Source organism: Cotesia glomerata, linkage group LG5, assembly GCF_020080835.1.
Source record: "Cotesia glomerata isolate CgM1 linkage group LG5, MPM_Cglom_v2.3, whole genome shotgun sequence".
Lineage (NCBI taxonomy): Eukaryota > Metazoa > Arthropoda > Insecta > Hymenoptera > Braconidae > Cotesia > Cotesia glomerata.
In genome coordinates, this window is record NC_058162.1 from 25,379,477 (window position 1) to 25,396,691 (window position 17,215).

A 17,215-nucleotide genomic window follows, 5' to 3' on the forward strand; every position below is an offset into this window, starting at 1 on the left:
AAAAAAATTTTTAACAAATTTTTGTAAAAAAAGAATAATTTAAAAAATTTTTAATGAATTTTTTATCTTAAAAATTAATAAATAAAATTTTTTTTTCCATTTTTGGATGCCGAATTAAAAAAAAAATTTTTTTGCTGTCTTTTATCAAAAATATTATAAATTGATTTTAATTTTTTAATTTTTGATAAAATTAGAACTGTAAAAAATTAATAAAATTTTTTTAAAAATATTATAATTAAATAATAAAATTATTAAAAATTAATAAACATACTCGATGACTTCTAGATGCTTTAGGATCCAAATAAGTTCTCAATTTGGCAAGATAGTGTGAGGGTGGATCCTTAGCTTGAACTCTTTCCTGTAAATAAAAAAAAAAAAATTATTTAATTCCTTTATATATAATAAAAAAAATAAAATATATAAATACATAAATAATAAATAATAACAACACATAATTAAGCCCTTTAAGATAAAATTGTCAAAATAAATAAAAATAAATTAAAGCCATTTACGTTATTACAAAAATGCGTGTAAACAAATGTCTAATTAAATTTTCCATCCGTGTATTTAGTATCTCTTTCATGCCTACGCTGTGTCCACATTCACACGGACACAAATGAACTCAAATATACACCCAGACGATATATGTATGCACATAATTTGTGGGTTCTAAGAATAAACTTATTTTAAGCCACACAAGTATTAAAAAACTGTCTAAGCCGAGTTTCTCTTTTTTATTTTATATATATAAATTTTTTTTTTTTTTTTCATTTCTTCCGGTTGTAAATCCTAACTCGAAGGTCACATTATCTTTAAATAATTTAACGATTCATCAATTAAACATAAACACTTGAGTTATAAAATCAATTTCTTCTCATCTCGTATCAACGCAACAATAAAAATATTCACTGGTTTACATTTACTGCCGCAATAAATTTTTCTTTATTGACCGAGCAAATTTTAGATCAATAAATTATTATAAAAAATAAACGGTTTTAATTTAGAGCAGGATTTTTTTTAATGATTCAAAATCTTCAAGAAAAAATTATTTTAAAATTGAGCGCTTTCAGTTTTCAAAGGTTAAGGGCCCAACTTGAAGTTTTCTTATAATTTTACCATGCAAAGAGCTTCTTCTTTTAAAAATTTCCACATAGCTTAATTCTGAATTAATTAATGTGAATGTTTCCAAAGAAAAATATTTTTCTTGACTGATAAAAAAATTTTCTTGATTAAAGAGAAAAAATGTTGAGCCAATAAAATAATTTTGAAGAATTAGATTGTCTTGAATAAAATAAAAAAGTTGTTGAACTAAGAAACTTTAATTGGTTTGAGTGAATTTAGCTTAATTAAATAATTTTTGGTGGTGATTAAAGACGATGAAACTCTTTAAAATGATTCCCTTGGCTCAAAGAGTGTCTTTCTTGAATCAAGTTAATTTTTTTATCACTGTAGAAAAAAATGTTGGAACATTTTGCTCCTTCATTCACTAAAATAATTTCTCTTGAGAAATATTCTCCAGTAACATTTGGTAAACACATTTCTCTAACAGGATAACCTTTATAATTGATTCAGCTCTTTAAATTTCAAATCAAAGTTACTAAAATAATTATTTCTTCAATTATTTATAAAATTTTACTTTTTATTTCTGATATTTAAATTTATTTAAAATAATTCAATCATTTTAACGCTTTCATCAATTCATTTATACATTCTAATATTATTACTATAGAGAAAACAAGTAATTTAATACTTATAAAATCCAATTTCATTTTTAGTATCAATAACTTAAAACTTTTCATTTGAAAACTTCATTAAAATCACTTATAAAAATTAAATTCATCATTTTTTTGACAACCCACCTCAATAATAATTAATAAATTTAAATATTCGTAATTTCACCTTAAATTTTTCCAAGCTCTGATTATCGCTAGCAAAACTTTCATTGTCAATCTTTATCACCAATTAAAATCATTGTCTTAATTTAATAAAAAATTTTTTAATTAATTTCAATGAAGCATTAAAATTTCTCAATTAAATCTAAACCCAAACTAATTTCAATTCTTTAAATAATTTACAGTAAAAATTTTTCTTAACTTTACTTTCGAAATTGATCACAAAAAAGTCACTAAACTCATTTCTAAAAAACTTTTGTTTAATTTGTCGTTGAACGAAAGAACGAGTGAACAAGTAAATAACAAACCCGAATGAAAGAGAGAGTAAAGAAAAATATTCAGAGCGAGAAGAAAAAAAAGCAAGATTGAAATTTTTTTAATATTTCTTCCAAGACTGGACCCATAACCTTTAGAACTAAATTTTTTATTTTTAATCTAAGGTAAAAGCCCCAATTATTGACAGGGGTCTAAATATTGACACCCTAAATTATTTTTAAATATATTTAATCATTTGTAATAAGAATAACTATCATATAAATTTTTTTAAATTCTAATTAATTAAAAAATTGAAAAAAATTACTGTCAGTTCAAAATATTAAATATTAATTATTAAAAGAAAAATAAAATTACCATAAGTTCATCAAACCAGCTTACGAACGTTTATTTTCTTAACAACTTTCATTAGAAAAGCATTTTTTTAAATGCCGAGTTTAAATTCATTTCTTCATCTAATAAAATCATCTTTTTTTTTTTTTTAATTAACAATATATGAAAAATTTATAAAATTGAATAATCGAAATTAATTGCCAGCTTTATAATATTTAAATAATGGGTGTCAATAACTAGTTGATAATTTTTAAGTTGAAACTTATATTGACAGCCATTAGACAGCGCTATCACGCCTTTTTTTGAGTTTAATCTAAAAAATTAACTGTAAGAGTTTGAACTCTTCTGATTTAATGAATTATTTTAAAATAAATTTTTATATTTTTAAAAGTAATTAATCATTTATGGAAATTATTATTACTAAACTTTAATAAAATTGATTACTTAATAATAAGTTTGGATAAATAAGAATAAGCAGATGATTGTAGGCATGCGTAGTATAGGTGTCAATAATTGGGGTGAAGGTATGTCAATAATTAGATCAATCAGTTTTTAACCTGCCAATAATTGGTGTATCCGGATAATCTATTTAATTATGTAAAATTAATTAGTAAATATCAGTGATTATGATTTTAAAAAGAGAAATTGATTAGTAAAAACATTACTTGAGACATTACCACAAACAAAATTCAACGATATTGATATTTGATTGCTTAAAAAAAATCGAATTATAACTTTGTCTTTTATAGTGTCAATAATTGGGGCCCTTACCTTATAAATTGTTGAATAATAAAAAAAAAGTAACCTAGTTTGATTGAAATGAAAAATATTAGGTAAAAGCCCCGATTATTGACAGGGGTCTAAATATTGACACCCTAATTATTTTTAAATATATTTAATTATTTGTAATAAGAATAACTATCATATAAATTTTTTTAAATTCTAATTAATTAAAAAATTGAAAAAAATTACTGTCAGTTCAAAATATTAAATATTAATTATTAAAAGAAAAATAAAATTACCATAAGTTCATCAAACCAGCTTACGAACGTTTATTTTCTTAACAACTTTCATTAGAAAAGCATTTTTTTAAATGCCGAGTTTAAATTCATTTCTTCATCTAATAAAATCATCTTTTTTTTTTTTTTAATTAACAATATATGAAAAATTTATAAAATTGAATAATCGAAATTAATTGTATGCTTTATAATATTTAAATAATGGGTGTCAATAACTAGTTGATAATTTTTAAGTTGAAACTCATATTGACAGCCATTCGACAGCGCTATCACGCCTTTTTTTGACTTTAATCTAAAAAATTAACTGTAAGAGTTTGAACTCGTCTGATTCAATAGATTATTTTAAAATAAATTTTTATATTTTTAAAAGTAATTAATCATTTATGGAAATTATTATTACTAAACTTTAATAAAATTGATTACTTAATAATAAGTTTGGATAAATAAGAATAAGCAGATGATTGTAGGCATGCGTAGTATAGGTGTCAATAATTGGGGTGAAGGTATGTCAATAATTAGATCAATCAGTTTTTTAACCTGCCAATAATTGGTGTATCCGGATAATCTATTTAATTATTTAAAATTAATTAGTAAATATCAGTGATTATGATTTTAAAAAGAGAAATTGATTAGTAAAAACCTTACTTGAGACATTACCACAAACAAAATTCAACGATATTGATATTTGATTGCTTAAAAAAAATCAAATCATAACTTTATCTCTTATAATGTCAATAATTGGGGCTTTTACCTTATTTCTTCTTTTAGAATTTTGACTAAAGATATTTTTAACGCAATACTTAAAAGTATTTACCAAAAAAAAAATAAGAAAAGAAACTATCAGAAACATGTGTTAGTATTTTGCTGTTTTTTTCGGGTATAATAACACGGGTTGCATTACATCCGTCTCAAGTGAAGTATATATACTTAATATACTGTATCCTGAAGTAAAGACATGAGAGTAAAGGATCGGAGTGAATAACAATCCGGTCGTGTATAAATTTTGCCGATAAATAAATCCGTGCTATCAAATTTCGTGTTTCTTATTCGGTGTTGTGCCGATCGCGTGAAAACCAGAAGCTCGATCTCAAACGTAACAACATTTATCTTTTGCATAACATTTATCATGATTTACGGGCTCTACTTAACTCAATATCCGCCACTTAATAAATGTACACAAGTCGTCGTATAATAAAATCCCTCATTATTTATTATTTATTTAATATTGTAGATTTTAATCAATTGCAACGCTACCGAACGCAAGAATTATTTAAGAAAGAAAAATTTAATGCGTCTAAAGTCTGCGAAGAAATATAAATTTATAAATATATAAATATATAGATGGTAACAACATAAATTATTGTACGCGATAATTATTGCTAATGTTATATAATTTGTTACTTCGGCTTTCTATGCTACAATTACAATTGTAATTCATAACTATATAGATAAATATCGATTGGAATTAAAGTTGCAAACATTGTGCTAGCTTTTATTTTAGTTATAGAGATTGCGTGTCTTTCTTTATTATTATTATTATTATATTAAATATTTTTTTTCGACTCACAAATCAGCGTGTAAATGTATGTGAGTGTACGTGTGTAAGAGAATTGTTGTTGGGTGTATATTGACGGATAATAGGCTCGTACAATGAGTATGATGAACTTACTTGATCACATATGATATCCCACTTCTTTTCATTGTCGTATTGCTTCAAAAGCTTTGCTTTGTCGGGTGGTAAATCCATTGATGCCTGAAACATATGGACGGTTTTTTTTGTTAGTCACAATTATTGTACGGTTTTATTGATTCTTATTTATAATTTATAATTATCAATTATTGTTATGTATAGAAAATTTTTCAATTATATTTCGTGAACTATTGACATTTTTAAAGATATAAGCTCATCCCGATGTTATACACATCGAGACCTTTCATTTGAGTACCCACATCAATTTTTCATATATTTTATATACTTATATATTTCATAAATACTATATATATAAAATATATAAAAAATGCCATCTGGGTACTTAAATGAAAGGTCTTAATGAGTGTAACATCAATATGAGTTTATATCTTAAAAAATGTCAATAATTAAAAAATTATATTGTATCTTGTCAACTATTGACATTTTTAAAGATATAAGCTCATCCCGATGTTATACTCATCGAGACCTTTCATTTGAGTACCCACATCAATTTTTCATATATTTTATATACTTATATATTTCACAAATACCATATATATAAAATATATAAAAAATACCATGTAGGTACTTAAATGAAAGCTCTCGATGAGTGTAACATCGAAATGAGCTTATATCTTAAAAAATGTCAATAATTAAGAAATTACCTTGTATCTTGTGAAGTATTGACATTTTTAAAGATATAATCCCATCCTGATGCTACACTTATCGAGACCTTTCATTTGAGTACCCACATCAATTTTTCATATATTTTATATATTTATATATTTCACAAATACCATATATATAAAATATATAAAAAATACCATGTGGGTACTTAAATGAAAGCTCTCGATGAGTGTAACATCGAAATGAGCTTATATCTTAAAAAATGTCAATAACTAAGAAATGACATTGTATATTGTCAACTAATGACATTTTTAAAGATATAAGCTCATTTCGACGTTGCACTCATCGAGACCTTTCATTTGAGTACCCACATCAATTTTTCATATATTTTTATATATGATATATATGTATATATGAAAAATATATCAAAAATGCATGTGGGTACTCAAATGAAAGCTCTTGACGAGTGTAACATTAGGATGAGCTTACATCTTTAAAATATATGTTATATATATGTATATATGAAAAATATATCAAAAATGCATGTGGGTACTCAAATGAAAGCTTTTGATGAGTGTAACATCAGGATGAGCTTAGATCTTTAAAAACATTAATAGTTAAGAAACTACAGTGCAATTTAACAAAAGTCATTATTTAATAAACCAAAATTTTATTTATTTATATTTAATTATAATTATTATTATTAATTCGACTTTTCTGACTAGATAAAATAATAATAATAATAATAATATAGATAATATATATAAATAATTACAAATTCTCTGGTATAAAACCAGAATTAAAAAAATAAATTTCAATTTACAAAATCAAGAACTGTAACAATCAATCATAGTCATTGCAGATGTAAATGTACAATTAAGATTAATCTTCAAATTTATAAAACTGTGACTAACGTCCAAGCCATGCAATTAAAATTGATATAATTTTATAAAAAAAATTGACGGCTCTACAATATAAATTCAAAAATTTAATACAATATAATACTTATAAATATTAAAATGATTAAAATGACATTGCAAGTCATTCTTAAATTATTAAAAGATGAATACTTTCTATTCTACCCGACCAAAAAAAAGTGTTTTTTTATCTTCGGGAAGTATAATTCGTTAACATCCGCTCACTTGAATGTCACATTACGTATGTATGAGTCCATTCATCTATCAGCATATTTATTTTTATTTACATTTATTCACACCATAAAATAAAAAAAATATATTGTTTATCATAATTAAATAACCAATTAGATAAAATTTATCAAACAATAATTTTGAATCATTCAAAAGATAAAAAATATATTTATCTTACAGAATTTATTATTTATTTATTAATAAACAAATTAATAAATATTGACAAAGTTAATAATAATTTGTTTTAAATGTAGATGATATATATTAATATGATGAATATAGTGAATGAGTGAGCAAAGTCTAAAATTAAGTGACGCGTCATTCTCTTCGCGTTTAGTTCGTTCACCATCACATACTATTGTATTTTATATATTTTATATATGTACATATTAACCATGACATCATTGTGCGGAAACAATTGTAAATATTTAAATTATTATTTGTATAATTTAATATTAATCATTTTTTTAAATTTAGTATTTGTAAAAGAATAATTAAATTTTTTCTTATAATTTAAAATTAATTATTTGGATAAAAATGATTAAATAAAATTTTTTTATGATCAATAATTCTCTTTATTAGAAAAGAGTTAATAGTAATAATTATATGAGTAATAGACTGAAGCTAAATTTTAGTTCTGGGTATTTCGAGTTCGAACCCCGGTGTGGGTTATCTGAATTATTTTTTCGGTTACCTGTCAACTTTTATTGAAAAGGATCCCCTTTTTCTTTCGCCCTTTGTTCGACATTTACTTTTAGATTATTATGTCCCAATAAATTACAATTCTTAGAATATTATATTATTTGAATATATGTAAAATAAAGAAATTTAGTATAGTTTACAATATTTTTGACTTTTTATGACTATTACTAATTATGTTGGTTATTAATTTTTGGATATTATGCAAAAGACGGGAAATTTTTATTAAAATATTAATTTTTTCATTAAAAAATTAATTTTTATAAAGTTTATTAAATAACTAATTTTGTAAATTTTCATTAAAAAAAAATAATATAATTAATCCATCTCAAAAAATAATAAAAAAAAAAACATATTTTTAATTACAATTTTCAAATTTTTTGTTTTTTTTCGAGTGAAGCTCTAATTAAGGATAATTATCAATTATTTTAAAAATTTCTTCCCAATTTTTAATCAAATAAATTGATAAAAAATATCAATACTTTCAACTTTTCATGAATTTCAAAAATTTTTTCAAAATTAACTTAAATTTCACATTTAAATCAATAAATAATAATTAAAAAAATTTTTAATTATTATTTAACGTAAAAGCCCCAATTATTGACACTATAAGAGACAAAGTTATGATTTGATTTTTTTTAAGCAATCAAATATCAATACCATTGAACTTTGTTTGTGGTAATGTCTCAAGTAATCTTTTTACTAATCAATTTCTTTTTTTTAAAATCATAATCACTGATATTTACTAATTAATTTTAAATAATTAAATAGATTATTCGGATACACTAATTATTGTCAGGTTAAAAAACTGATTGATCTAATTATTGACATACCTTCACCCCAATTATTGACACCTATACTAAGCATGCCTACAATCATCAGCTTATTCTTATTTATCCAAACTTATTATTAAGTAATCAATTTTATTAAAGTTTAGTAATAATAATTTCCATAAATGATTAATTACTTTTAAAAATATAAAAATTTATTTTAAAATAATTTATTAAATCAGAAGAGTTCAAACTCTTACAGTTAATTTTTTAGATTAAAGTCAAAAAAAGGCGTGATAGCGCTGTCTAATGGCTGTCAATATGAGATTCAACTTAAAAATTATCAACTAGTTATTGACACCCATTATTTAAATATTATAAAGCATACAATTAATTTCGATTATTCAATTTTATAAATTTTTCATATATTGTTAATTAAAAAAAAAAAAAAGATGATATTATAAGAAGAAGAAATGAATTTAAACTCGGCATTTAAAAAAAATGCTTTTCTAATCAAAGTTGTTAAGAAAATAAACGTTCGTAAGCTGGTTTGATGAACTGGTGGTAACTTTATTTTTTTGTAATAATTAATATTTAATATTTAGAACTGACGGTAATTTTTTTAAATTTTTTAATTAATTAGAATTCAATAAAAATTTATATGATAGTTATTCTTATTACAGATGATTAAATATATTTAAAAATAATTTAGGGTGTCAATATTCAGACGCTTGTCAATAATTGGGGCTTTTACCTTATTAGGTAATCAATTTTATTAAAGTTTAGTAATAATAATTTCCATAAATGATTAATTACTTTTAAAAATATAAAAATTTATTTTAAAATAATTCATTAAATCAGAAGAGTTCAAACTCTTACAGTTAATTTTTTAGATTAAACTCAAAAAAAGGCGTGATAGCGCTGTCTAATGGCTGTCAATATAAGTTTCAACTTAAAAATTATCAACTAGTTATTGACACCCATTATTTAAATATTATAAAGCATACAATTAATTTCGATTATTCAATTTTATAAATTTTTCATATATTGTTAATTAAAAAAAAAAAAAAGATGATATTATAAGAAGAAGAAATGAATTTAAACTCGGCATTTAAAAAAAATGCTTTTCTAATCAAAGTTGTTAAGAAAATAAACGTTCGTAAGCTGGTTTGATGAACTGGTGGTAACTTTATTTTTTTTTTTAAATTAATATTTAATATTTAGAACTGACGGTAATTTTTTAAAATTTTTTAATTAATTAGAATTCAATAAAAATTTATATGATAGTTATTCTTATACAGATGATTAAATATATTTAAAAATAATTTAGGGTGTCAATATTCAGACCCCTGTCAATAATTGGGGCTTTTTTCTTATTAAGGAATCAATTATATTAAAGTTTGTTAATAATAATTTCCATAAATGATTAATTACTTTTAAAAATATAAAAATTTATTACACACCTAGGGAAGTAAAGTAAGAAATGTCTTAGATCACATGTAATTGTTGGCCGAGGCGAAGCCGAGGTCAACAGCATGTGATCTGAGGCTTTCTTATTTACTTCCCGTGGAGTGTATACTATTTTTGCTCGACGAAGGCAGGAAGCGGCACTTTCGTTTAGCGCAGCGAGCCGAAAGTTGACGCTTTCTGCCCGTCAGCAAAAAATTTATTTTAAAATAATTTATTAAATCAGAAGAGTTCAAACTCTTACAGTTAATTTTTTAGATTAAAGTCAAAAAAAGGCGTGATAGCGCTGTCTAATGGCTGTCAATATGAGATTCAACTTAAAAATTATCAACTAGTTATTGACATCCATTATTTAAATATTATAAATCATACAATTAATTTCGAATATTCAATTTTATAAATTTTTTATATATTGTTAATTAAAAAAAAAAAGATGATATTATAAGAAGAAGAAATGAATTTAAACTCGGCATTTAAAAAAAATGCTTTTCTAATCAAAGTTGTTAAGAAAATAAACGTTCGTAAGCTGGTTTGATGAACTGGTGGTAACTTTATTTTTTTTTTTAAATTAATATTTAATATTTAGAACTGACGGTAATTTTTTAAAATTTTTTAATTAATTAGAATTCAATAAAAATTTATATGATAGTTATTCTTATTACAGATGATTAAATATATTTAAAAATAATTTAGGGTCTCAATATTTATAGGGCTTTTACCTTATATAATGTCATACATATCAAAAAATCATCAAGCCAAATTTTTCTTATTCCTTTAATTAAATAAAAAAAGATAATGATAATATTAATCGTGTGCGTATTTATCCATAAACACATGAGTAAATAATAAACACGGAATAAAGTGTTTTCCAATTTGTCAAAGTAATTGTCAGAGTCATTAGCCCCAAGTAATGTTAAAGACAACGTGCAACGACCCATCACAAACAACACAACTCTCTATCTTCTCTTACACATACATACATCTCCTGTATCTTCTACTGTACTCCCTTTACTAAACTTGTCTATATTTTACACACGTTGTGTTGCTTTATAAACTATCTCTTTGGCTGGCAACTGTATTTATTCATCCATAACACGTGACTGTGCCTGGGTTTTACTCTACTATAACTGCTAAACTCCCTATACCTTTTACATCCATATATTATACACACAAACCGTGTATTTTCATATGTGGGAGGCTTACGAGTATTATACACCCGGACGCGTTTGACTACCGTTCACTATCGGTTCAAACCCAACAATATAACATATAACAATACAACAAATAAAAACCTAGTCGTCAATTCTTCCTGTTATGTATGACTCAACTTGCAATTTTAATTCTTTGTTTATATTATTTTATTTGCCATTTCCTGAGATTGTTAATTGTTTAATTTGGAAAACTTTGAATGATTATTATTTAAGGGGGGAAATACGTGTACAGGCTTAAAACGATTCAATTTTTTTTTTTTTATAAATCGCTTGTTAAACTATTCAAAAATATAGATTGAAAATTTAAAGTCAAAATTTCCATTCGTTCAAAAGTTATAAGCGATTTATTAATTACTTTAATACTATTTTACATTAACTTTTTCTGTCACTTTTTTTTCAAACGCGTTTTTCTCGAAACGAGTTTTTTCAAAACTGTGTGCAGTCTAGCTCAAAGAGTTTTAAACCAATCATCTTGCGATATGGCTTATAATTTTCTTTATACAATTACCTTGAATATGAACCTCAATCGAAAGCGATATTTTTATTTAAACTATTTTTTTTTAATAGACAATGTATGAAAAAGTGGTAAAAAATCACGACTTAATTTCACAGCCCTGTAAAAAATGGAAATTTTTACTTTTTTTTTGTGGAATTGAGGTTCATATGGAAGATACGCATATAAATGAAGTAATTTTTCTGTGCCATTGATTTCAAATAAAAATTGTGGCTTCCATACTGCACACAGATTGCTAAATCGGATGACAACCTACGATGTGTATCAGCTGATATCTCCGCTATTTGTTAACTTATATTATTGTTTAATACGAAAAAATACTCATAAATATATGTATAAAATAACCTGATAGTTTCAATAAATAATATTAATTTCTTATACCTTAAAAAAATTAATGAAAATCAGCATGAAAACGGCCTTCTACACGTATTTCCCCCCTTAAGTTATTCATTTCTTCTTTTTTTGTAGGGATTACGAAATTGACTCGTGGAATTAGTAAAATGAAAATTTACAGTTATATTTCTTTATTTAAATTGTTTGGTAACTTTGAGAATAAAAGGAGGTCATTGTGCTTCAGTAAAGGAAGCTTAGTACCCCAAATTTGATAAATTTATCTATTTATTTTGTGGTATACTGAGAAGTTTTTAACAGACTAGAGAAAAAAATATTTCTAGAAATTGAAAATATTTTTAATTAAAAATTTAATTTTTTTAAACTAGAAAAATTACTTAGATTATAATAAGTACTAGGTCGAAAAAAATAATTTTTGAAGGATTTTTTTAAGTGATTAACATAAAAATTAATTTATTAAAAATTTTAAGTCTTACTAGCAGGCAGTCACGTAGTGACTGCCGAAAATTACGGATTATAAGTAAGAAAATTTAGGTTTAATGATTTTTTTATATTTATGACACTATATATAGTCTGGGTACTTTTTAAATAAATTTTGAAAATAATAGTGCTCTTACAGGATCAATTAAAAATAATTTAATGGACAAATGTGACGGAATAAATTTATAGAACCAACAAACTATTAAAAACTCCTCCAAAAACTTTAAATAAAAAATTTTCTAAAAAATATATAAAACCTAGTCACTAATTCTTATCTCGATCTTTCTGATAATACCAAATTAAACTACAAAAATTCCTTTAAAAATAATAATAAGCTCGTCAAAAAATTTTCCTTACTCTCTCAATTATTTAAATCATAAATTACTATCGCTGAAAAAATATCAAACACAATTTACGATAAAGATATACCCGTTAAAAATTTTTCTTAGTCTCTTAATTATATAAATTAATTTTTGACTTATAGCCACATTGACTTGTACAAAACAAAATAAATAAATAAACAAATTTTGTTTATCAAGAAATTCTTATCTATTTCTATCTACTTCAAAAACTTATCATAATAAATTAACAATTTTAGAAAAGCATTTGAAACATTGAAAGGGCACTAATTCAGGTCTCGACCTTTCTAATTCTTAAGAAGGGTTTACATTTTTTCTCTCTCTCGCCCTCTATTGGACAAACGAAAGTATCTCTGTCATACTTGTACAACTTATGGAATCTTAAAACGCATTTTATGCATAAATAAATGAAAATTTTCTAAAAAAGCGCTTCGCTCTTCGATAGATAATTTAATTATCTATTAAAGAACGAAGCGTTTTTTTTTTAATTTTATTATATTTATGTGCAAAACTCGTTTGAAAATCAACTATCAACCGCTCTTAAATTTAATTTAAAAAACTAATTTTATCATATAAATATTCTGAAGACAAAATTTTCTTTATTTTATGAACTAAAAACCTGCAGTCAGTATAAGACTTCCGAGATTAATGAATTATAAATAAGAAAATTTTGGCTTGATGATTTTTTGATATTTATGACACTATACATAGCCTGGGTACTTTTTAAATAAATTTTGAAAATAATAGTGCTATCACAGGATCAATTAAAAATAATTTAATGGACAAATGTGACGGAATAAATTTATAGAACCAACAAACTATTAAAAACTCCTCCAAAAACTTTAAATAGAAAATATATAAAACCTAGTCATTAATTCTTATCTCGATCTTTCTGATAATACCAAATTAAACTACAAAAATTCCTTTAAAAATAATAATAAGCTCGTCGAAAAATTTTCCTTACTCTCTCAATTATTTAAATCATAAATTACTATCGCTGAAAAAATATCAAACACAATTTACGATAAAGATATACCCGTTAAAAATTTTTCTTAGTCTCTTAATTATATAAATTAATTTTTGACTTATAGCCACATTGACTTGTACAAAACAAAATAAATAAATAAACAAATATTCCTAGTATGTATTATTTAATTATGTAATTTGCCAAACTATATTTAGCTAATAATAGACACCAGGACTAACTTAACTATCTAGATTTCTTGATTGCCATGGAGATGTTCGAGTTAATGTTAGTTGAGAAATAAAATGAAAGCGAGTTAATTGTCTACTAGTCGATTTTAGATTTCTTCTGTACTTGTATGAATATATATATGAAGAAGTAAATAAAGTTTTCTATATACTATACATTGGCTTACTATACGATTTAGTAAGCGGATAAATGAACAGTTTCTGTGCTCAAGATGCCCTGTAAAAAAGCTAAGTTGGGAAATGTAGAAACCGCGATTACAACGTGACACATTGCGGTGTCATATCAAGCTTCGTGGATGCACTCCAGGAATTTCAATCTTGCTTTTTTTTCTTCTCGCTCTGAATATTTTTCTTTACTCTCTCTTTCATTCGGGTTTGTTATTTACTTGTTCACTACTTCTTCCGTTCAACGACAAATTAAACAAAAGTTTTTTTAGAAATGAGTTTAGTGACTTTTTTGTGATCAATTTCGAAAGTAAAGTTAAGAAAAATTTTTACTGTAAATTATTTAAAGAATTGAAATTAGTTTGGGTTTAGATTTAATTGAGAAATTTTAATGCTTCATTGAAATTAATTAAAAAAATTTTTATTAAATTAAGACAATGATTTTAATTGGTGATAAAGATTGACAATGAAAGTTTTGCTAGCGATAATCAGAGCTTGGAAAAATTTAAGGTGAAATTACGAATATTTAAATTTATTAATTATTATTGAGGTGGGTTGTCAAAGAAATGATGAATTTAATTTTTATAAATGATTTTAATGAAGTTTTCAAATGAAAAGTTTTAAGTTATTGATACTAAAAATGAAATTGGATTTTATAAGTATTAAATTACTTGTTTTCTCTATAGTAATAATATTAGAATGTATAAATGAATTGATGAAAGCGTTAAAATGATTGAATTATTTTAAATAAATTTAAATATCAGAAATAAAAAGTAAAATTTTATAAATAATTGAAGAAATAATTATTTTAGTAACTTTGATTTGAAATTTAAAGAGCTGAATCAATTATAAAGGTTATCCTGTTAGAGAAATGTGTTTACCAAATGTTACTGGAGAATATTTCTCAAGAGAAATTATTTTAGTGAATGAAGGAGCAAAATGTTCCAACATTTTTTTCTACAGTGATAAAAAAATTAACTTGATTCAAGAAAGACACTCTTTGAGCGAAGGGAATCATTTTAAAGAGTTTCATCGTCTTTAATCACCACCAAAAATTATTTAATTAAGCTAAATTTACTCAAACCAATTAAAGTTTCTTAGTTCAACAACTTTTTTATTTTATTCAAGACAATCTAATTCTTCAAAATTATTTTATTGGCTCAACATTTTTTCTCTTTAATCAAGAAAATTTTTTTATCAGTCAAGAAAAATATTTTTCTTTGGAAACATTCACATTAATTAATTCAGAATTAAGCTATGTGGAAATTTTTAAAAGAAGAAGCTCTTTGCATGGTAAAATTATAAGAAAACTTCAAGTTGGGCCCTTAACCTTTGAAAACTGAAAGCGCTCAATTTTAAAATAATTTTTTCTTGAAGATTTTGAATCATTAAAAAAAAATCTTGCTCTAATTTTTTTATTATAATAATTAAAACATTGAGTATGAATTTTTAAATTGAGGTCTTAGTTATAAAAACTTAACAATTAAATCCCACCAATTACTCAATAAAATCCTTGTATCACAAACCAGAGATAAAACAATAAAAAATTTATTAATTTATTATTATATTATTGTTGCTCTATCTAAAAAAAAGGAAACTAAAGCGCAATTTAAATAAAATCCGTAATCTCGACATTGAAATCATGTGAGTGATTCATATCTTAAGGAAAAAAATGTAAAACAATAAACCAAGGTTACTTGAATTATATAACCGTGGCAAATAATCTCAAAATGACATCACTGTAATAACTAATAGTGATTTAATAATTCCCAAGTTCTCAAAATAAAAAAAAAAAAAATCCAACGGGCATTAATCATAAATCACAACTCCCAACAATAAATAACTAACATAAGTTGACAGGATAGAATAACATCATTAACATGTCGAAGTACTCTCGACTTGTACCCAGGAACACTTTCTATACTCACTGCTCGTCCTAAGATAATAAATAATCTATATTATTGAGAGAATAAGAAAAATTTTGTCTCCGGGATAGTCATATGATAAAATCGGTTTTTTTAAGTATTTAGGCTGTATTCGAAAATGTTCTCTAGATAAATAATTAAGAAATTACCTTGTATCTTGTGAACTATTGACATTTTTAAAGATATCAGCTCATCCTGATATTACACTCATCGAGACCTTTCATTTGAGTACCCACATCAATTTTTCATATATTTTATATATTTATATATTTCACGAATACCATATATATGAAAAATATATCAAAAATGCATGTGGGTACTCAAATGAAAGGTCTCGATGAGTGTAACATCGAAATGAGTTTATATCTTAAAAAATGTCAATAATTAAGAAATGACCTTGTATTTTGTCAACTATTGACATTTTTAAAGATATCAGCTCATCCTGATATTACACTCATCGAGACCTTTCATTAGAGTACCCACATCAATTTTTCATATATTTTATATATTTATATATTTCACAAATACCATATATATAAAATATATAAAAAATACCATGTGGGTACTTAAATGAAAGGTCTCGATGAATGTAACATCGAAATGGATTTATATCTTAGAAAATGTCAATAATTAAGAAATTACATTGTATCTTGTCAACTAATGACATTATTAAAGATATATAAGCTCATCCCGATGTTACACTTATCGAGTCCTTTTATTTGAATACCTACATCAATTTTTCATATATTTTACATATTTATATATTTCACAAATACCATATATATGAGAAATATATCAAAAATGCATGTGGGTACTCAAATGAAAGGTCATGATGAGTGTAACATCGAAATGAGTTTATTTCTTAAAAAATGTCAATGCTCAAGAAATGACCCTGTATATTTTGAACTATTGACATTTTTAAAGATATAATCTCATCTTGATGTTACACTCATCAAAACCTTTCATTTGAGTACCCACATCAATTTTTCTTATATTTTACATATTTATATATATGTATATATGAAAAATATATCAAAAATGCATGTGGGTATTCAAATGAAAGGTCTCGATGAGTGTAAC

General features: G+C 24.0%; 1 protein-coding gene across 2 annotated transcripts in view; it reads right to left on the reverse strand.

Annotated features, from left to right (window-relative positions):
* Window positions 1-17,215, reverse strand: part of LOC123266195 (formin-like protein) — a 34,482-nt gene that overhangs the window by 14,190 nt on the left and 3,077 nt on the right. For both annotated transcript variants that reach the window (XM_044730261.1, XM_044730262.1), the window contains exons 2-3: window positions 5,187-5,270; window positions 272-358 (exon numbers count right to left, since the gene is read on the reverse strand). In XM_044730261.1, the coding sequence (XP_044586196.1) occupies window positions 272-358; window positions 5,187-5,270 (171 nt within the window). The remainder of the gene's footprint in view (window positions 1-271; window positions 359-5,186; window positions 5,271-17,215) is intronic.